The 23,122-nt window shown below is 37.5% G+C and overlaps 2 protein-coding genes across 2 annotated transcripts; both read right to left on the reverse strand.

Moving 5' to 3' along the window:
* Positions 1–1,411: 1,411 nt before the first annotated feature.
* On the reverse strand, positions 1,412–12,672 carry dhdh.2 (dihydrodiol dehydrogenase, tandem duplicate 2). Its single transcript, XM_036585523.1, has 7 exons — positions 12,515–12,672; positions 10,565–10,676; positions 9,849–10,012; positions 9,231–9,483; positions 6,832–6,956; positions 5,089–5,239; positions 1,412–1,605 (listed from the first exon to the last, which is right to left on the reverse strand). The coding sequence occupies exons 1-7, from the start codon at positions 12,602–12,604 to the stop codon at positions 1,496–1,498; spliced, it is 1,005 nt and encodes a 334-aa protein (XP_036441416.1). The 5' UTR covers positions 12,605–12,672; the 3' UTR covers positions 1,412–1,495.
* A 2,369-nt stretch (positions 12,673–15,041) lies between these two features.
* On the reverse strand, positions 15,042–21,586 carry dhdh.1 (dihydrodiol dehydrogenase, tandem duplicate 1). The gene is made up of 7 exons (XM_036585683.1): positions 21,417–21,586; positions 21,215–21,326; positions 20,411–20,574; positions 18,690–18,942; positions 17,394–17,518; positions 16,188–16,338; positions 15,042–15,404 (listed from the first exon to the last, which is right to left on the reverse strand). The coding sequence occupies exons 1-7, from the start codon at positions 21,504–21,506 to the stop codon at positions 15,295–15,297; spliced, it is 1,005 nt and encodes a 334-aa protein (XP_036441576.1). The 5' UTR covers positions 21,507–21,586; the 3' UTR covers positions 15,042–15,294.
* Between the last annotated feature and the right edge of the window lie 1,536 nt (positions 21,587–23,122).

Consider the following 23,122-nt stretch of genomic DNA (forward strand, 5'->3'; position numbering starts at 1 on the left):
ATGTAGGAGTGGGTAAAGTAGCCTAAACTAAAAGTAAAACATTGTAAATTAAATTTACTAATGTCTCATGGTGTCACTGATGTCAAGCGCCATAAAATTACACAAAAACCTCCAGCACAAGACTGAACTTTGGAGGTGTTTACGAGAAGCATAGAAAATGTTCCTGCAAATTTCTTTGAAAAACTGAAAGCAGGTCTCCCAAAAGTAATAGAAGCTCTAATAAAGACAAAGTATGAAAAAATGGATGTGTAGTTTTGGCAGGAAATTAAATAAATGAAGGGTGGTCTCTGAATTTTGCACATTATATATACACCAGCTGGCCACTTCAGTACAAGGTCACCTTCAAGTATCTACAATCTGTGCCCATTTTATCAGCTCCCCTTACTATGTAGGAGCACTTTGTAGTTCTACAATTACAGACTGCAGTCCATTCGTTTTTTTACATACTTTGTTAGCCCCCCTTTTACCCCGTTCTTTAATGGTCAGGACCCCCCACAGTACAGCGCAGGTATTATTTGGGTGGTGGATCATTCTCAGCACTACAGTGTTGTGGTGGTGGTAGTGATAGTTGTCCACCTTGCAGATGTAAAGTCAGAGACAGTAGCTCATCTGCTGCTGCACAGTTTGTGTTGGTCATCCTCTAGTTTTTCATCAGTGGTAAGAGGACTCTGTTGGCTGGATATTTTTGGTTGGTGGACTATTCACAGTCCAGCACCACTGCTATGACTGATCCATTTGTACCAGCACTACGTGGAGAATGATTCACTACCAAAATAACGCTTGTTGTGTGGTGGTCCTGCACGTGTTCTGACCACTGAAGAACAGGGTAAAGAATAAGGCAAATTATACAGAGAAACAGATGGACTACAGTGTGTGTATATATATATATATATATATATATAATCAATCTTCTAAGCCACTTATCCTCCTGGGTGCTGGAGCCTATCCCAGCACTCGTTGGGCAGAAGGCATGGAATTCTTCACAGGTCACCAGTGTCCAGGGCAGTACATATATATGTATATTTTTTGTGCTACTGAGCATAAGACTTGCTAGATTTACTATGTTAAAACATTTTAAATGTATTAAAGCCGCTTAGACAATAATATCCAACCTTTTCTATTTCCACCTAAAGGCCTTTTTGTACTAAGGAAGCTTATAAGGCCAAAGTATAGCAGAGTTCAAGTATTATCTTAAATGCTGCAGCATTTTATGAAGCACAAGAACAAAAGAATTACAGCCATAACGTAGCTGAGACAATACATGAGACTTACATAACCATCTTACCATCTTATTTAACTGCTGACATGACTTCATTCTCTTAAAGAATACCATATCTTCACCTTTGAACTGCTGTTATGCAGTAACAGAACAGCCAAAATATCAAATGACATGAGAGTCAAATCCAGAGAGAACAGATAGAAGCAAGTGATCTAACTTGGTTTTATTGCACTGAAGTAAACAAGTGGCAAACCACAAAACAGCTGAAGAAGAGGATCACTGGCGGTCTTGGCTGTACACCACCCCGACCTGCCTCCTGGCTTCATCCATAATCTCAGCCAGTAGAGCCGAGTCAGCGTGAGACATCCTAGAGCTTTCCTTCAGTCCTAGGGGGAAAAGACATCAAAGTCAGGAACCAAATGATTACTAAAAGACTTTACAATGGTTTAATTTCAAACAAGGGCATTTATTCCCTTGGTACTTTTTAAAAGTCTTAGAAGAATTAAAAGAGGAAGTTTCCACATTTAAACATGGCTACACGGACATAACAGTAAAAAAGTGAAAGCAAATAAAGTTAAGAGTCAGTAATAAAGGGGCCAAAAGGGGTTTTTGGTGATCTTATATATGATGTGTGAGTGTGAAGGAAGTTCAAAGAAACTTTAAAGAAGGTCCACATGATGTAAAGGTTCTATACTAATTCAAGGTTATTCTTAGCAACATCTGTCTAAGCTAGCTAACGATTAAATGCCACATATATTTTTGTGATAAACAGCTGAATTAACTGTTTTTGTTTATTATATGCAACTGTTAAAGTACAAGCTTAAACTGGCCACACTGACAGATTAGCTTACATCCTAGCTGTCGATACTTATTAGCTCTCAACTGGCAAAAGACCCAACTGACAACAAACATTACTCACTGCTGCCCTCTAAAGGTGTTTATAGTACCAAGAAGGTCTAACTTCTGTAAGACCAGTGATGTGTTTCATTAAATGCATTTTCTGCTTTCTTTTTATTTGCCTCACCTGAACAGATCACAATGCACCTTCTGTCTGTGAAAGCACAACTGTGGAAAATAACTGCGGTCAACTCACTGTGATCAGCTCAAATAATTTCTATCAGGTGATTAAGCAATAATTGTGACAGGCCAACTGATAAGGAGAAGTATTTGCATACAAAGATAACATTATATTGTCGATACCACTGCATTATACAGCATTATCAATCACTCAGTCTCCATCCTGAAGCAACATGCTGCATTCCTGCTTCTCATCATCCTCAGCTGTGCTGACCACAAGCTGATCACACTCAAACCACATGACAAGCTAGCCTGCTAAGCAATTAATTAATAAAGGAAATATTTTTTGAGCATGTGGTGTGAGGGGTAGCAACTACTGGACAGCACTTAGCATGGTTGTGGGCAATATCATTTAATTGATATGAATTTGATTACACAATAAAGTGTGTGGGAAGTGACCGGCAAGAGGAACAAAAATCTCAGGGCTTTTGAGACATCATAATGACTTTGAAGGTGTAAATGAAAAGGACAAAAGGAGAGCTTAATTCCAAACGTATTTTACAGTCACTGGTGTTACATGAAAATAGTGTAAGACCAGTGACTGTGACTCCAGTGACATTCTGTTTAAAACTGAGGATTTTGTAAATTGGCTGGCTCATTGCCGGTCTGGTGACCTTGTGCAACTATTTAAAATCAGTAATAAAAATGATAATATGGCATTGTTTTGATAAGATTTTAATTACCCAGCCATTAAAGCACATAACACCGGTGACACACAGAAGTTATGTGATGCCTGATAAACAAAATTTTTAAAAAATTAAAGAAATATAGTGAGCAAGTGTGGACTCGCCTTCTCATGCCTTGAGATGCTTCCTCCCTGACGGGCCTTGACCCAAAGAAGCAGTTTAATAGAGCTGAAAATACTGTGTTAAAATGTAATATAAGAGTCCTGATAACACCAGTGACCAAAATCTCTGACAGTTCAACCTCTTAAAAATATTGTTTTATATTAAAAATGGTTTCTCAAATGTTGAAAATTGGTTTTGTGATGAGCTGTTTTACATATGCAGAGTGACGATGAAACAGGATAAAAAAAGAGAAATCAGGAAAATCATAAGGGAAAAGTATTAATGAATCTTAGGTCGACTGTATAAATGTACATAGTGACTTTTGGAGCTGTGCCTAATATTTTAAGCATCTTTTTAAGCCGCAACCATTGTGACATGGTTTCCCACTGCAAATGGAGAAAGACACATATTCAATTTGAATAATCCTTGAGTAAAGGACAAATCTAACAAAATAATACTGAACTCATTTAAACTCAATTCTGTTTGTAGAGTTTGTGAAGCTCTAAGAGTTTAATGTGTTTTCTACTGAACAATCAACTATCAACTTAATTACAATGTGTTTGGTATAAAAGATCACATCACCAGAGACGTTTACTTCAAGCATGCACCTGAGAAATATGACGTCTGCATCCAAGATCTACACAAAGGAGCACATTAAACATGTTGGAACAGATACAGATACATCTACTATATTGGATATATGTAATCTCTAAAGGATCTGTTATTGAATTTTTAATAAGATTGTACTGTTACATTTATATCATGCTCACAGGAGATGTAACCATGCACATAGTCACAACTGTGACCAATGTGATCATGCAGTGACTCATACTTGCTGCTTATAATCTCAACTATCAACAACTATTTTCTTTTATATAGCTTAACTTTGATGTTTTGCACATGCTAGAACCTGATGATCCAATAGAGATTACATATAATATTTTCATTATTATATTTTCTGCTGTGTCAGTTTTATTTAGATGGTTTATTGTTTAACTAACTGTTGAACAGCATTATTTTTTATTTCTTATTTTTTGTTTAACTGATTAACTGACGCAACTTTTGACTCTGTAGTTTAACAATAGTTAGACAAAAAAGAAAATGTGCAAGTCAAACAAAGAGGCTGCTGTTGTTCTCAGAACAATGGACTGGCCACCCAGAGTCTAGACCTCAGCATCACTGAATGTGTTTGGGATTACTTGGATCATGAGAAGCAGAAAATGCAACCAATTTCTAAGACTGAACTTTAGAAGTGTGGAAATATATTCCTACAAATTTCTGAATTACTGACAAAGTGAAAGTCTCCCAAAAAGATGTGAAATATGATGCTAATGCTAAAATGAGTAACTGGTAATTCAATAAATTAAGGATGGCATTTGACTTTTAAACAGTACTGTAGTTGCTGTCTAAAATTCATTTACTCAGATAGCTGGGAATAATTGGATTAAACTGGATAAGTATAGAAGGGAAGTGGTCACTTAAGATTTTTCCACCCCCGCAAATACTTTGTAGAACCAAAAAAATGCTTCCGTGTGCCATCTAGTGGTTGCTTTATTACATGTCGACAATACTGCTACCATTTATATCTGTGGATCTCAGTGTTGGTTCTGTTTAGCATTTTGTGTTTTGTAGCTCTGAAACCCCCTGTACAACTAAAGAAGGGCTTATTAAAGACCTGATGAGCTGAGTCAGGTGGGTTAGAGCATGGACAACATTAAAATCTGCAAGGCAAGGGAGCAGGACTGAGAACCACTGTCTTATGTGGTTTGATTCCAGCAGTCCCAGTCTGACAGGACGTCATTTCAGTCTGGTTTAAGTGGAAAGGAATGCAGTGGACAAAGGGAAATTCACACAGTGAATATTTGTTATGCTTATGAGAGTGCGACAGCATGCTGCCCTGCTGATGATTGCGTTCATGCCTCAGCAGTACCGCAATTATGTTAACTTGCCTAATACATCACGTAATAATAGTGTCTGTGTCACACTTGGTGGTCATTTTTTCACCTTTGAGCAGACACTGTTTGACTTCCTCTGCCTCATATCTCATGCCAGTACTGTTGATGAAGTTTAGAGGTAGATAAGGCTCAGGTACTGGGTATGGCGTCTCTTTACCATTCACTATCAGCGATGTGGGACACCACATATGAGCAGGGACCTGTTCGAAAACACAAACACACTGATTACACCACCAGCATCAGTCTGCATAAACAGGGTACTGCCTTATCTGCACAATTAATTACTATGTTGCCCTATGAGTGGGCAGTATTGATAAAATTCAATTTAGTGTTATCATGATTTTCCATCACCATATTTTTACGTGGCATCAAATAATATTTAAGTTACTATTAATATAGTTAATACACTCAAATGAATAAAGTTAATGAACACTTGTCTCCTGAGTGCTACATCTCTATACTAAAAGAATGTCCTAGAAATCTGACAGAGCTTGTTCGGACTGGACTATTTTATGCCATGGTCTTCAGATACAATTACACTAAAGGAAGCCTTACACAGAACTGTAAATATTAACTTGATATTTTATGGACATTGTACTATAGGTATAATGTCCATTATCTATCAAATATAGCTGAAAAGTAATATCATCATATATCACAGCTCCACACTGTACTATAAATGGCAGCATAACAAAAGCATAATAAAGGTAGTGTTCATTTCACAAAATGTTTAGATGAATTTTAAGATATATGAGTCACATATATGACAAATGGTTTATTATGACAAATATAACATCATAATAAACTAGTGTTTCTTAGTCCTGCTCCTGGCAACCCACAACACATTTTCACTACTCACTGCCGCAACCCACCTCATGAAGGGTCCATAATCACTTGATGGGCTGGATCAGATGTGTTGAATCAAGGAATATTTGAAAGCAGTGCAGTGCTATGGGCTGCCAGAAGCAGGATTAAAGGGAAATTCCACAGAATTTTCAAAGTTATTTTTTCTGCTTAATTCATTTGTTAACATGTAAACAAATTCATTCAATATTGAATCAATGAATGATTCAATTCAGAGTGGTATTACATGAAGTGATTCACTGTAGAGAAAATTACAGACTCAAATATAGCCATTTTATTTACTACCCAAACCAACATGAGTTTTTATATCAACGCTGTAACAACAAAACCTTGTGTCTCCAGAATGGTTCATTTACAAGAGAAGGAAAAATCATTATTAACTTGTAACGCAAGATATTTTTCAAAGTAATTTTGAACTATTTCGACTGGTCTGCTTCTCATCAAATGCCACAGCAATGATATGTAATGTTGATAATGGTAGAATAGTTGTAAACCTCAAAGAAATTAATTTTCTTTGGGTGCTATTTTGCTTTACAACACCCTGCGTGTACGTCTCTGCCATGAAGAAAAAAAACACAACTTATCTCACTATTAAAAACAATGTCTCAGGCATCAGTCAGTGTATTCCTATAACCATTTCATGTAATAATCCTCTGTGATGTAGCTTTTAGAGACATTAAACTCTTCAGACGTCTGGTTGCTATCATCACCACTGTGAATAATTCTGACTTAAGTTTCTCTAGAATGGAGCATTTAACATCAAACCACTCTGAATGACTTTGTGTGCATCTCAACGATTTAATTATGCAGCAATTTTAGAACTCAGCAGAATTGCCCTTTAAGAAGAACTATACGAATGTCCTGCATCATACAATCAAAAGCAGAACACTTCATTACGAAACAATCTCTGTCTAAACCTACTATTTACCCTGATAGTTCCTTTAGTCCCATTGATAATGGCATCGTTTGGAAGCTCCACAGCCACTGTGCATGTGCACACTGCCAGCCTGCCCCGCGAGAACTTCAGTGTGATCACCATGCTCTCATCCACTCCTGCAATGCACACAAAGACATTACAATTACAAAAACGTGACTTAAGCTGTGGTGTCCAGGTACTAGAAGTTCTTGATCCAGCACTGTTTGTTGATGTTTCTGTTCAAACACTCTCAAATTCAATTACTGTCAAAAGTAAATAAATGGAAAGACAAAACTGTGTTGAGGTAATATCTCTTATTCATATGGAAATGAGGTACAAACTCACAATGCACTACTTTTTCAGTGTAAAAGCACAGCTGCTCTAAATGCAACAAGCAAGTACCTCAAGGGGAGAAGATTTAGAGAGTACTATAATTAGCACATCCAAAACAGCACAAAAAAGAGGGCAAAGACAAAATTTATCTGAGCCTCCAGCATCTACAATTGGTGTTAAAGTGATTTTGTCTTTATACTTATGGAAGGAATAAGGGTTATATGTGGGGGTGTAATCATGGCTAGCAGCTATAACAGGAGCAAAGTGTCCAGTATGATCTGCTATAGAGAGATGAAGGAGTTCCTGTGGGCCAAAGCTTTACAGGAGAGGCTTTGAGGTGAGTTCTTATCAGCAGCGATGGGGAAACATTTAAGTATAAGTAAGTATAAGTCCAGCAGGTCATCACAATATATTTTAAGGTATTACAGGACTGGTGTGGTCAGCTGGGTTACCCAGCAAAAAACAAGGGCACTCTGTCTTTTTATATCAATAATCTCTTGTTGTTCTTTGAAAAAAAGCAGAGAAATTCAGTGAAAAGTGTGTTTGTAAGTAGAAGTGAAGCTATATTATTATGATTTGATTCTGATGACAGGTTTTGCTCAGTCTTGTTCTGTGTAACTAAGAAACATCCTTTCATTTTTGCACCTTTGTCATTTCTCCATATTGAAACACATGGAATAAAATCAAAAGTGCAGAGTCAAACCTGTCAGTATAGAACATAAATAAAATGTAAAAGTAATTCATCATGTAAATACCTATGTAATTAATTGCAAAATTGTATAAAATTATATAATGTAAATAAGTATATTTCAAAATGACAATATTAACACATGGCTTCTAAGGTTAATCTCTCCCTTATGAAGTTTTTTGAATATGTTTTCAAGGCTTGAATTTTAGAGTATGTTTCTTGAGTTTCTGTAGTTTCTGCAGAGATACTTTTTCAGATAGGAACATTGTGCCTTTTGCCAGTATATTTAATCATAATACTTTGTGGACTGACCGAGTCATGTTAAATGTTAAACTGGGACAGATTTTCTCTGAACCATAAAACATGAGTCATTTAACTGTCCTGCTCTTTACTGCAAGAAGCCACATCACTCTGTATTATTCTTTAACTTCACTCTTTAACTTACATTTAACAGGTGAAGCAGCACTGAATATATGAACTTCCTTATATTTACATGTAAGACCAGAATAAACAAAACCGTTTTAGAACCAAACCCTTCAGGAAGGTAAAAGGCTTTTTAAATTTCAATCATATCTTTTATGGTTCCACAGTTCAAAATTTAACAGGCCTTAGTCACTCATTATAGTAGGTAGTGCTGCATAGTACACAGCAAAACCTTTGCAACCAAGTCAACAGTCTAATAAAACAGACCTCCAGCCTAATAACCCAGGCAAATCAGAGCAATGCTAGCACTGCGGTTTGACTAGTGCATAAACTGAAAAGGCCCAAAGTCAAAACGCATCATATGCAACTTTGAATAAGAGGACCAAAAGAGGAGGCTGTTTTCATTCACACTGATGTGGTGAGCAGCCTTCAACTGATATACTGCGATGACAAAAGTGGAGAACCACTGGATGTTAACAGTGTTACATGCTCTCTGTGCAGAATATAGTTTTTATCATAAGTTATTATTAAGTCAATAGAAATTAGCCCAGTTGGTAATCATATGGTAATTATTAATGCACGTTTCAGAAGCGGTTCTAAGATACTTTATATAAACACAAGACTGCAACAGTTGAACTGTGTATTAATGTGGCAAGTTATTAAAATTGTGCTGTTCACAGAATAATCAAATTACAGAGCCAGGTGTTAACTAACCACATTGCTTGGTGAAAGAACTGTTTATTACGATTAATATTAATAATACATTAATTTATTTACTGACATCTAGTATATCTGTTGTACTGTTTTTTATTGCTGGTTCATAAAAGCAATAAACCACTACAGACTGTGCATTTCAGTGATTTAACTCAATTAAGGGGTTTCACTTCACAACAACCCTTAAGAATGATAAAACATACTGTAACACACAACCTTTCATTGCTTATTGCTCCACTCTACTAGCACCTACCAGTGTCCAGGCAGACTCCGGTGGCCTGGATGCACTCAGGCTTCTCCCCACCGTACACCATGAGGACGAACTGCAGGCAGTAGATGCCAATGTCCAGCAGCGCTCCCCCTCCCAGCTCCTTCTCCACTGAACGAGGGGTGTTCAGGAGGGGCACGCCGAAATCCGCTCGCACCATCTTCACCTCTCCCACAGCCTCCTGGGACAGCAGCCTGTAGATTTCCAATGAGGCTGGAAAGAACCTAGTCCACACAGCCTGGAGGGAAGAAGAGAGGTGGGAAAGTGACACTTTAACAAAAGGTGTTAAATCAGAATAGAGAGTGCTACCGAATCAAGAGTGCTAATGAAGTCAGATATATTTTGATGAGCGTTTGTGTATCTGAACCTACAAAAATAATGATAGGCATTACAGGCTGTATTTGAAGCTCCCACACAGCTTCCTGATTTTGCTCTAGGCTGCCCAGTAACTACTGATCACACAAATCTGTTGTACAAAAGACTAGCATATTAATACCTGTTTCAGACAGATTGGTAGGTTATAAGTTACATCAGTTGTTTAATAACTCAAGCATCCAATTTGTGATTTAATAACAATATATTATCTATGATATACTTACTTACCTCCATCAAGAACACATCATTCATCTCTGCTGTGGCCACCAGCTCCTGCACTTCTCTCAGGTTCATAGCCAGAGGTTTTTCAATCAAAACATTCTTCTTTGCGTTCATGAGGAGGACCCCCACTGGAAGATGATGAGGATGGATGGTGCCCACATACACCACATCTGCAAATGATGATGAAGACGGTGGTAGTTGGTGCATAACAACTTCAACATCATCATAACATTAATTTAAAGGGTCAACAGGGCCTATCCATCCATCCATCCATCTTATTTTGCTTCATGCTTTCTGCAGACCAGCAAGTAAATACTAAGCACTAGGTCAAGAAATCCATAGCCTAGATGCAATACATCTTACATCAGTGAGGTCAGGTACTTCACTCTCCAGCTTATCTCAAAGCTACTGGATGGAGCTCCATCACTCCAGAGAAGTTCCACTGCTCCACAGCCCTATACCAGGGGGACTTTGTGAGCCTCTGGTTAATGCTTGGCTTTGTGCACAGTGGCTTCATGTCTAGATGCTCCAGAGCATCCCAATCTATTGGCAATGCTTTTCTATGGATGTTATACAAGCTAAACATGTGTGTCACCAATGACTGTACTTGAAGTAGCTAAATTAGAAGATGAGTCTCTTTTGGACATACAGTGTACCAGAGAGATCCACACAGTCAAGAACCCTCACACTAAGGAAAGAACTAACCAGGCTACTGTCCATACCGATGTTGGGATCTCTGGCCAGTTCCTCATAGCTGCCGTACACCGTGGGGATGTTGTGTTTCTGGGCGAATTCCTCAGCGCGCTGCAGGTTCCGTGCTGCCACAGCCACCACCTGTAGATCAACGCAAATCTCACAGCTCTTCTTTTGGCAGAGCAGAACCTTCAAATTTCAGAGAAGCTAAGTTTTTATTAGCTGGTCTATGCATTTATTATAGTGTGGTAGTGTGGAAACAACAGAGAAAAAAACCCTTGCAAACAAGTTGTTATATCAGAGATATTACAGCTCTGAACATAAGAAGTATTGTGGCAACAAATCTAGAAAAAAATCTCCAAAAAAATCTTATAGCTTAGCTAGGAAGTATCGGTCTGTCATGTGGTATTTTTGCAATACGCAATATGACTCACAGTATTTCATTTTCAGGAGGTTTAATAAATTGGAACGAGCAAAAATAGCACCAGTGGTCTTAAATTATTTTTATTCAGCGGCCTAATTATGCCCTCTTTGTAATGAAACAAGCTGCTGGTCAGTGTTCTTTAAGTACTGACCTTATCCAGGATATGCTTAGAAAACATATTTTCCAGTATTGATGTAATTTATCACAATACAATAAAATATTGTCCACCCCATGTACATTCTGTTTAGTCAGTCAGTCAGTCAGTCAGTCATTGATTTATTGAATTATTCATCTATCCATCCATCCATATCAAAACAGCACTGTATCCAGGTTCCTGGTTGAAGCGCACCCTACAACATTAAACACATCGTAAGATTTGATTCTAAACAATTTATCGTTGAGTTCTTTGGATGCATAAACAGGACATCGATTGATCAAGATTCAATTAATAGTATGCAAATTTTTTCCTCACTTCGGTTCGCAACTTCTTTGAGTTGTAGTTTTAAAGGTGAAACATTTCAATGCAATTAGCTCTGAGCAGGCGGCACAAACTACAATACCCATGATGCATTGCGAGAGGGCGTACGACTTACAATGCGTCCGCATAGTTCCCTATCTAGTTTTGCCTGATCCAATAGTCATGTGGATTTACCTGTTGGTCAGCTCTGCCAATTTATTTATATTTCTATATTGAGAACATGCGCTACAGATCAGGTACACTGGAGGGAAAGAAGTTGTATTAAACTATTCGGACGCAGCCCTGCGGCAAAGGTTACGATGCAAAACAAAGAACTTACACGAACTGTTCTACTAAGGCTGAAAGTAGCTAGTACGGCTAAAAAGCAGACTAATCGTTTTGATATTTTCAAGAACCTAGTTTCGTGCTCTTTTATAAACTGCATGTGCGAATGTTGGCCAAAGCGAGCGCTGTGTAGCAGATAACCTACTAAAATTCACTCTATTTACAGGCTACGAGGCTGAAGTTGGCTTCTTTATCTCCAGCTTATTGCTCGAATTTTCCCGTTCCACCTTAAATGGTGCAGCAGTTTCATTCTGGCGCCTCAGGCCAAAAGTCTGACTTCAGCTTCGCCCACAAGCTCGTGACACAGATACTGTGGGACACATTCAGGTGACGCGGACGCTCTTTCTGATCTGATCTACATGCACATCCAGGACACCTGACAAACCTTTCGATAACCTGGATGAACAATCTGCACTGACCTACTTGAAGGCGCTCAGTGAGCACGACCCATTTAAAGTTACAGAAACTTGACTACATGAGATAAATTACTGACTGCATTTCAGTTAGAATGTGTCAAAGTGTGTAGGCTGCAACTTTAGCTGCAATAGTCAACACGAAGATTGCATACATGCATTGCATTAACACAGTTCCTGCCTGCTGTCTAATGAGGTCACTTTTGTATATATTCCTTACATGAACCATGCTTTGGTCTGCAAACTAAAGCCAGACTATTTATGGAGTTCCCTGAGAGGTGCATGTGCCCTAAATAAGCAACAGGGAACGTGTAGGTCACTCCAGGTGTGTGTGCATTACCTGGTGGTCTTCCTGAGGGAGGGTCTTCAGTGCCACCGTGAAATCATGGCTGATTTTTCCAGCGCTGCAGATCCCCCACCTGATTGCCATGATGGCGACTTCGCACACTGAAGTGAAAGGAGGATCTTCTCTGGCTTTCTATGTTCTGATCCCCAGATTGAAGGAGCGCCACGAGAGGGCGACAAACATGAGTTGTTATTGTAGGTCATGTTGCTTTTTTCTGCACAGAGTGGCTCAGAGTCAGACGGCACAGAGGTTCCTCTGAGACACCAAGACATGCACTCGAAAATCTGTCTGGTGCATGTATGCCTCACAGAGCCACATTAAGACTCGGTTAATTATGAAATCTCAAATTTCACTGATGTTTCCATTATTTTGGCACAGTTAATAATTATTTTCTAAAACATACTGAAAAGACAAATGTGACTACAGGAACTGTTTATATATTAGTGGAATAACATCTATGTGTGTGTATATATATATATATATATATATATATATATATATATATATATATGTATATACACACTATATAACACTATGTATATATACATCTCCATGTATATATATATATATATAAACATGGAGATACAAGGTTTTCTTACGACAGCAGCTATACACACACACACACTATATATATATGTATATATATATATATATATATATATATATATATATATATATATATATACATATATATATATAGTGGGTGTGTATAGCTGCTGTCGTAAGAAAACCTTGTATCATCATTTTTGACGTTTTTCAGTTTTTGACATAATTTGAAAATGCCTGTTACTCTTTACATTGTGTGTAAATTTCATGATGAATGGACTAAGAGAAATGACCCAAAATTGCTTGGAAAAAAGTCTGTTACATTGAAATTACAGTAGGTTAACAAGGATTTTCGTCCGACAACAGCGATATATATATGTGCTTAAAAAAAGGTTCTTTGAGGGTTCTTTAGTAAAGAAAATGGCTCTATGTTGAACCAGCAGCACACAAAGAACCCTTTGCATGATTAAAGGGTTCTTTGCATCATGAAAGGGTTTTATGGAAACTTTTTGAAAAAGATTCTAAACAAGCACCAAAAAGGGTTCTTCTATTACAAGCTTGACATCATAACAATAGAAGAACACTTTTTGGTGCTATATAGAATCCTTTTCAAAAAAGGCTGTGTATAGAACCATGCACAAAAGATTCTAAGTTGATCTGAAGAACCTTTCACGATGCATAGAACACTTTAGTCATGCAAAGGGTTCTATATAAAACCATTGTCTTTACCAAAGAACCATCTTTATGAGAGTGCAGTGACACATATTCATAAGGAAGGGGAAAGTCAGAGAAAAAATCAATGAAAAAACTGAAGGTCCAAAAAATAATTAAAATATAAAGAGAAAATGGGGCTTTAACAACTGTGCATAACCTGGTAGAGCAACAAAACTCTAAATAGCACTTAAAGCTTTTCAGTCAAGCTCAACTCTTGCTTCAGATCTGAAAAAGTATACATATATATCAGGACAAATCCTTATATTTCATTTTTGCCATGTTTTCAAACACTAGCACGCAGAGAAGGTGTACTTAATGAAGTGGCTGGTCTGTGTATATTTGTTTACTGTTTGTTTTTGCTTTTTTACAGTTTTTTTTTCTGTATCATTAATTTATAAATGCACACAGTTCCATATGCAGTGTGTATGAGTGTATGTGTCAATAAAGTCATTCTGAAAATCTATGTTTTATTCATCACTATCCCGAAAGCATGGATCAGTCACACTGCAGCACTTGTAGGTTAAGTGCCTTAATCCAGGAGGCTGAAGGGCATAGCAGTGGTAAGTAGACGACATGACTGTTGACTCACTCCAAAGGTACTGGCTGCTTCTCTTGACCTTGAGTTAATGAGCTGAAGTTACTCATAATCTAGCATATTATGCACCATGTTATATTATCAGCACACATGTTGTAATTATAATCCTACAGAGTATTGTTTGTTGAATTGAAATCCTTTCCATGTGTGCACTTAGCAAGTTAGCGGCAGGATATTTAAGGAATTGCACTGAATTAGCATGTGTTCCAAAACAATAACCTTATATAATGCACCAAGACCTAAAGAGCCTACGGAAGTCCAGAGAGGCCATGAGGTAGTTATAACTTTCTGGATTGTTATCTTGAGATAACAAGTTAAGTTATTTTAAAATAATCAGTTATCTTGTTTTCTTGAGATAACAAAAGTTGTTATCTTGAGGTAACAAGTAAATTATTTGTGATCTGAAGATTACAAAGTTATCTTGAGATCACAAGATAATTAACTTGTTACCTCAGGATTACAATTCAGAAAATTCTATATAATTATAACAGCTCATGACCTCTCCAGACTTTCGTAAGAGCCAGTTTTGTGGACATGGTTTAAGCCTAGTCTTAACCCTTCACACTTAAAAATCCTATTTTGTCTAGGTTAGGTTTAATCTGGGTCAGAGGAACTGTGCTGTAAGGTCAGAGAGGGTATAAAGAGCCTTAGGCACTTTTAAAGATATATATTTTTAAATTATATTTTTATAGCTAGCATGACAGCAAAGAAACACAGAATGTAATGACAGTCCATTAATTAATATCTTTGTATATGTGTATATTAATAAAACAGACATGATTAGAATAAACAATCATTTCAGTATGTTGCAGTACTATAGTTCTGTTGTATGAAAACAGTGCATTGTGTACTGTATACTGTTTTGTGGTATTTGGCTGGCCTACTCAGTAAATTGTAATCAGTGTATCTTCTTGCAACCTCACTGATGGTCCTGATCAAAAACCACGCCCACTTGTCTCCTTGCTTCGTCCATGATCTCAGTAAGCAGCTCGGAGTCTGCCAGGGTCATTCTGCGGCTCTCCTTCAGGCCTACAGAACAGACTGCTGTTAGCTTGGTTGATGTGACATTAGACAGTTCAGTCAGACATTTACTCACTCAAGTTCTGCATGGACCAAAAGGTCTAGCTGTTTTGCTTTTTTTTTTCATTAAATTTAATTTTTATTGTTTTTTTTTCTTATGTTAATGGGTAAAGCATTTTGAGGTTTTGTAATTCAAATAAAAAGTGATTTATAAATAAACATTATTATTATTATTATTATTATTATTATTATTATTGCAAAAAAACAGTCCATATTTCTGAAGCACAAAAGCTGGTCAAAGTGCTGTATAACAGGAGAATAAAAGAAAAGGCCATTCGATAAATTACAAATGTAGCTATGTTATCACTGAAGTTTGGGGGGAGGAACATCGCTGAAACCCCTCCTTCTTCCAATCTAAAGCCCTATAAATTTACATCCTTATCCCCACCACCACTCCATCTTGTCCATGTTCCTCAGTCCTGCATCAGTCCTACTACAGCTATGAGGGGGGGTCTGGCCTTCAAGCTACAGGCAGAAGCTGCCTAGAACTCCAGCCCAAGTTCTCAGAGTTCTCCCCACTCCCTCAGTCAGTCTTCCCTCATACTACCACCTCATGTTGAAGGCATGGTCTGAACAATTTACACAAATTAGAATTAAATAATAATAGACTACCATCATAACACCACAAGCAGTACAACACAATAACTGCACGAAACAGTAAAATAAAATAGATCTGATTCCTTTGAGAGGATGTAAAGAAAAAAAAAAAACAGTAAGGTACAACTCTGTTACCTTTGAGTAAGCACTGTCTGACTTCCTCGGCCTCATAGCGGAGCCCTGTGCTGTTGGTGAAGTGGAGAGGCAGAGAGGGGTCTGGAAGAGGATAGTGAGTCTGCTTCCCATTCACCTCCAGAGTGGTTGGGCAATGCATGGGGTAAGAAACCTAGCACAAGATATTCTACTTCAGGAATAAGTTAGATACTGATATTCTACTTATTGAACCAAGAAAAAGGTTCTATTCTAGCTCTTGGACTCCTAAGCGGTCTGAGTATATGCACAACAACAACAGGGCAAAGTATGCTGAATAAGGGAAAGTTCTGTTTTCCTTCTAGGTCTTTCCTCTCCAACATTAAACAGTGGTTTCTTTGCAGGTGTCATTTCTATTGAATGCAAGCGATTTGCACCTCAACACGAAGTAGCACCAACTCAGTAGCACCAACTCAGTTTATCAAGTAGTGCATCAGCACCGTAGTGCACTCTGGAGCTCATAAGCTAGAGGCCTAGATGCCATAAATCAGTTCTAAAGAAACTACAATGCAATATAATGCAGTACAGTTTCTATTAAGGAAACCTGTGTCACTGTAGACATATGTCTTCTTAATGGTAATTGGTTATCAAGAATACAATAACTGACTTTATGTTTATTTTTGATACATAAATGCATTTATAAGCAAGTAGTTTTGTACTTTTGTACTGAAGTAGAAATATAGATGGGGTTATTATCAACTGAGGTAATCAAATCTTTCATAAATCTGGTATATGAAGCCTATGTGTCTACTAGGTGTCTGCCTTATGAGTCCCATTATTTGAGAATGATATGTCATGATAGTGATATGACATGAAACAAATGTCTGTCACTTTTGTTTAAGCAACTTATGTCAAGAGAATGTCATTTACTTCATAAAACTTTTTGTGTCACTCAAATGCTGACATAAGCTGTTCATAAATGTGTAAGTATTGCTTTATAAATACATTATTCATTGCTTGTGCATGTGCCATGGAGTCCCTATGTAAATAGCCTTTAAATAAAGTGTTACCCTTTAAACTGCAAGGGTCCATATGTTGGCCCACACTTCAGTTCCTCAGTTTCATAACTACATATCTTGCAAATTACGTTCCTAGAAATGACTAAATTACTCATTGTAATTACTGAGCATTCGGTCTTCATTTAATATCTTAATAAGAAGTCAGCATTGTAAGAGACTAAAGGAAGCCTACTTTGATGGTGCCCTTGGTGCCAGTAATGATGGCATCATTGGGGAGAGCCACAGCGATGGAGAAAGCACACCATGCCATCCGGTTCCGTGAATACTTCAGAACGACCACCATGGACTCATCCACTCCTGAGAAAGTAGAGTGAGTCAGACAATGATCAGTAAGTTTTAAGAAATGCATTAATCCTTTGTTGCTGATATATTCAAGCATTTAAAAACCCAGAACACATCAAAACATTACTCAACAAACATTAACAAAGTAATATTGGCTGAGCAGGGGTCTCAAATTCAGATGACCTCAGGAACAATAGCCAGATGTAGAATGTATGTATGTGTGTGTAGAGTACAAAATACACAGTCAATTAAAGACAACTCCACAAATTTTTCAAAAATGTCTGCACAATTCAGTCTTTGAGATGTAAACAAAGTCAATCAGTGTGGTTTGATATGAAATGTTTCAATGTAGAGAAACTTACTGACTTACTGACATAATGAATGGACTTTAAAATGCATTTTAGGCCAAAACCTTATCTCAAAACTATTCTAAAACAATGTCTGAGGTATCAGGCAGTGTATCTGTAACAATTTTGTGTAAGAGCTCTCTGTGATGTAGCTTCTATAGGCTTTAAACTCTTCAGACGTCTGGTTCCTATCACCGACACTGTGAACAATTCTAACCTGATAAGTTTTGCTGGAATGGAGCATTTCACATAAAACTACTCTGAATCACTTTGTTTGCATTTATCATTTTTGTTTGATTTAATTATGAAGATTTTTTTTTTTAAATCAAGGGCATTCCCCTTTAAGCACATCTTTGTCTTAAACTGCTCATTGATGAATATAGTGAGTTTAGACCAGTCACTAAACTACCTGTGCAGTTATCCACTATGTTTTCCATCTGCCCTACAGGACTACATGATTACATTAAAAACAAAACCTAACATATTGTCCTGCTTGCATTAATGGGTGATATGTGAAGGCCTTATGAAGCTTTCCGTCAGAGGGCTGACTGTTAGAAATTGTTTCATTATTTCCTAGATATAAGAAAAACATAAGAACAGAAAAAAATTGTGAAAAGTATGCAGGAGCTAATAAAAACACTTTTGTTAACCCCTTAAACAAGAAGTTTAGGGCATTATTGTTCAGATATTCATCTTAAGGCCTTTTATTCAGTAACCACTATGAATAATTCAGTAAACACTAATACAGTTCAGCATTATTAAGTTTGCCCACAGACTTCTCAACCATGTCAACCTTCAGAACAGACTGCAATGATTATAGACATTCCTCACCCTCCTACCTGAGTCGAGTAGCACTCCTGTGGCGTGGACAGATTTTGGTCTCTCCCCCTTGAACACCATCAGTACGAACTGCAGGCAGTACACTCCGATGTCCAGCAGAGCGCCTCCTCCCAGCCCCTTCTCCACAGAGCGGGGGATGTGGAGCTGAGGGGAGCCAAAATAAGCTTTCACCAGCTTTACATCTCCTACAGCATCCTCTGCAAGCAGCCTGCCCACCTCAGTGTACACTGGAAAACACCTGGACCACAGAGCCTGAAGCACAGAGAGAGAGAAAAAGTGGTTTGTTCTGTTATTTTGCACTGGAGCTATGATGTTAATGTAGCTAACATGTAACGGATAGCTACAATAACATTGTGCAAGCTGCACACATATATACATAACTGATCACACTCTAGCCTCAAGCTGCATGATACCAGGTAAACACTCATCTAAAAATTAGGCTGTATTTGTGAGAATTAATGAATCGATATCTAGTTAACCACGGGGAAAGAAAACACAAACGCAAGAAAAAAGAAAAGCAGACTTTGGCAGAAATTAACGTAAGGCCTTGCTTTACCTTTTTCAGGTAACATCACTGGTGTTGGGAGGCTAAAGAATTCAGTAGCATGTTTTTTTTATCATTGAAAACAGCCAAAGGAAATCAGTAGGTATTTGTGTCAAATAAGTAACAGAGGCTGTCTCTTCAGATGAGCTAATGAGCTAACACTAGAGCTAACTGATACGATGTTGGATGCTGATGAGGATATTTTGTCTTCTACACATGGTCAATTCTCCTCGGCGGAAGATGTGCCAATATGTTTGACTGTCAGAGGAATATCTTCTCATTGTTCCTTGCTAAAGTAGATAGCATATCTACTGTAAAGAATCTCTATTGTCTTAATCAAGTTATTAACATCTCAGCCTTGGCAAAGTGCTAACAATAAGGCACGTGCTTGTGTTGTAATTTAATTGCTAGCCAGTATATGTTCCTCCCTAAATTTTGTAGGGAGGAACATATATGTAGCCTAAATTTTGTTAATATTGGGGAGCAAGCTTTATAGAAGTTAACCTAATCTAGTTAATCAGACCATTTTACTTTATAGTACAGGGGCTTTATTTACAGCAGCCAGTTACAACTGTTCTTAATACTATTCTTATTACATGTATATAACATGATAAAGCTCACAATGCAGACAATTTATGTTTATATATTCATTGTGAGCCCATAATTCTAGATATAAACAATGAAGAGGTGGTTAAAATGTATGTAGAAATGGTATGTTAATGTATCTGAACATCACTGCTAATAACTAACAAGTGAACAAAGGCCATCTGGACCTTGCTCTCTTCATGTTTGCTTGTTTGTGAACAGTGATAACGGTAATCCATCCGTTTTAAAGCAAAACAGTAATTTACTATCCCAGGGCAATCAGTTAGCACTAATTAGGGCCAGTGTCTGTCCATCCAATTAATGTCTGGTCCTCTTTAATTTTGTTGGAAATGGCTTATTTGTAAATTTCTATTTAAGTTTTAAACAACATGCAAGATCAAGTATTACATTGACAACGTCAATTTAGCCCTAATACACCATTTTTGTTACACTTTAATCTGTTCTATTCAGTTGCATGACTCAGTCATATAAAATAAAAATCCATCTGATATACATCTCAACACTGATCAGCTACAGATATATACTGATATAACTACAGGTTTTAATCCTACAGAAGACTTGAGGGTGTACCTCCATGAGGAAGACGTTGTTCCTTCTGGACGCTGTGGTGAGTTGTTTGACCTCTCTGAGGTTCATAGCAAAGGGTTTCTCACACAGCACATTCCTCCCTGCATTCAGGAACAGCAGACCCACCTTCAGGTGCTCAGTGTGAAGGACACCCACATATACGATATCTGTAGGAGTGTATGTACAGACATTTAAAAAAACAGACACATAGGCAAAATAACACAACACTGCATATCCTCGAACACACACACACACACACACACACACACACACACACAGCATATGCCATTGGCTGAAAGGTAAAATCTGTGCTAATATTTGTTAGAAGCTTCAAATAAAACATAGAATTTTTTTTACATGTTTTAAGTTTCAAAAGTTTCAAAAAGTGTTAATATGGATTGCACTAACATACTACTAGAATCCCATAGAGGCACTAGCAGAAAGAGTTTAGCATTAGCACTAGGCCTAATAGTGACTTGCAGTATATATTTAACATGCCTTGGCAAATCAATAATGTGACTTGATTGCAGAATGGCTTGCATTATTTTGACTAAAATAATTTATATTTGTTGGATTCACATAAGCACTCATCTGAACCTGTGAATGTTCACAGCAAACAGTAAAAAAGCATGACTTGTTAAAGGGTTCATTTGCTTGTAAGTATCCATTATAAATATTGCAAAATCTACTATTGCAATGACAATTGACAAACAATGTACTGAGTAAAATACCCCACCAAATAATGTGAAAGCAGCAAATGTCAAACTTCAAACTACAATCATTGTCTGTCATCTAGAGTCTGTTTACCAATATCTGGGTCATCAGCCAGCTCCTCGTAGCTCCCATAAGCCTTGGGGATGCCATGAGTCTCAGCAAACTTTCGTGCTCTCTCCAGGCTTCTTGCAGCCACCGCTGTTATCTGGAACAAATAGACACATGCAGTCCAGTAATCAGCTGAGGGCTGTGCATTGGTATATGTATGGAGATTAGGTGCAGAGAAGGTAGGTACCTGGTGCTCTTTTGCTGGCAGGGTTTTCATGGCCACGCTGAAGTCATGGCTGATCTTTCCTGCTCCACAGATGCCCCACCGTGTAGCCATGCTAGTAGAAAGACAGCTAGGCTGATAACGTATTTGAGTTCTGAAGTAGAAATGGACAGCTGCCTCCCCATCTGGGCTTCTCTTTGGCTAATTTATACAAGAACGGCTGGACAAAGTCTCCTTGCTCCTGTAAATGTTTACCAAAAGTGCTGTCCCAGTGGACATTGAAATGAGCTGGGGAAGATTTCTTCGAGAAATCTTGCCAACTCTTTGCCAGTGAACATTATGCTAAGTAATGCAGGGAGTCTCTGAATGATGCAACACTTAATTTGCATATTCATTGATTTTATAACAGTCTTTTGCATATTAAAACATGCTGCACAAAGGAGGGAGCTTTTCTGAATAGACGTTCGGCATAAAAGTGAGTAAAGCTAGCATGGCCTTGAATCATTAGCCATGCAGGGCCTCATCCAACACCTGAATTCAGGCTCAGACTGTCATTTACTCCTGTACATTTGAGAGTCTATAGTTTGGAAAGCAACATGCTGGTTAGATATACCAGGACCAGTAATAGAAGAGTCGTTACACAAGATCTGTGTCAAATGTTTATGCTGATTTGAAAATTTTTCATTTTATAAAAAACACAGTTTTTACCACCAACCAGATTTGACTACCTCAGTAACCATATCACATATTTGTGTGTACAACCATCATACTGAGCTTGTGAAGGGAATGTGATAGGGTGGGATATTTCATGCAAAGTAAGGTAGCATGTTCTCTGATGTCAAGGTTCAAACGTTTTAACCTTTTCAACAGTACATTGCATGACATTTTTGTGAAAACTGCAAAATTGCAATTGCAAAATCCTGACAGACCTCGATAAGGACAAGAAAATTTATGTTGAATAAAAGCAACACTTCTTGATCACTTACTCTTTATTATGTCACCTAATATGACAGTACATAATTTTTATTAATAAATAAGTCAGAGTGACAGAGGGGAAAGCAAAACTCAGTAAGACAAATTATTATTAAAGTATTATATTATTTTTTAAATGTTTTAATTAAATTATATGTTGTTAATACAGACACAGATACTCATTTGAGCAGTGTTTTTATGTTAAAATTACTTTTATTTTGTAGACCTTCACTCATGTGAAAATAAGACATATAAATAAAAAACATATCTTTTTCACTGACATTGAATGTTTTTCGTACACTGTCTTAAGAATTAACTTTAAATTCATATATTTAAGCTTTAAAGACACTTAGCTGATTTTTGTTTTTTGTATACATTGCTTCAAATGGCTCTTTTTTTCATAGAATAACCAATTGTCCAAAAGTATCCTGAACAATCCTGGTCAAATGACGTTTTGTCAATTTTCTAAATAAAAAAAAATAAAAAAAATTAATTAGTGAATCCAGCTACTTTAAGGTCCTCCAAATACTGATGCAGGCTATCGGATGTGCTCTGAAGATGTAATCTTCATAGAAAAGCATTGTTAGTAAAATGGGCCGCTCTGGAGGAGCTGCACATGAATCTAAGATCACCATGCCCCTACCAAGCGGTGGCTAGAGGGGTATAAATCCTCCCAGCGTTGGGCAGTGGAGCAGCAGAACTGCGTTCTGTGGAGTGGTGGAGCTCCAACTAGAACCTTTTGGATGGACTTAACATCC

Source organism: Colossoma macropomum, unplaced genomic scaffold (assembly GCF_904425465.1).
Source record: "Colossoma macropomum unplaced genomic scaffold, Colossoma_macropomum, whole genome shotgun sequence".
NCBI lineage: Eukaryota > Metazoa > Chordata > Actinopteri > Characiformes > Serrasalmidae > Colossoma > Colossoma macropomum.

Bases quoted from the DNA above. Each gene is read 5' to 3' on its own strand.
- dhdh.2 (XM_036585523.1), bottom strand. From the start codon at position 12,604: ATGGCAATCAGGTGGGGGATCTGCAGCGCTGGAAAAATCAGCCATGAT. The intron at 10,677-12,514 runs GTAATGCACACA...GTTGATCTACAG, and splicing joins TCCCTCAGGAAGACCACCAG to GTGGTGGCTGTGGCAGCACG. The intron at 1,606-5,088 runs GTGAAAAAATGA...TTTTCCCCCTAG, and splicing joins CAAACAGTGTCTGCTCAAAG to GACTGAAGGAAAGCTCTAGG.
- dhdh.1 (XM_036585683.1), bottom strand. From the start codon at position 21,506: ATGGCTACACGGTGGGGCATCTGTGGAGCAGGAAAGATCAGCCATGAC. The intron at 18,943-20,410 runs GTACACCCTCAA...TCTGTGCTTCAG, and splicing joins ACAACGTCTTCCTCATGGAG to GCTCTGTGGTCCAGGTGTTT. The intron at 16,339-17,393 runs GTAGGCTTCCTT...ATCTTGTGCTAG, and splicing joins GCACCAAGGGCACCATCAAA to GTTTCTTACCCCATGCATTG.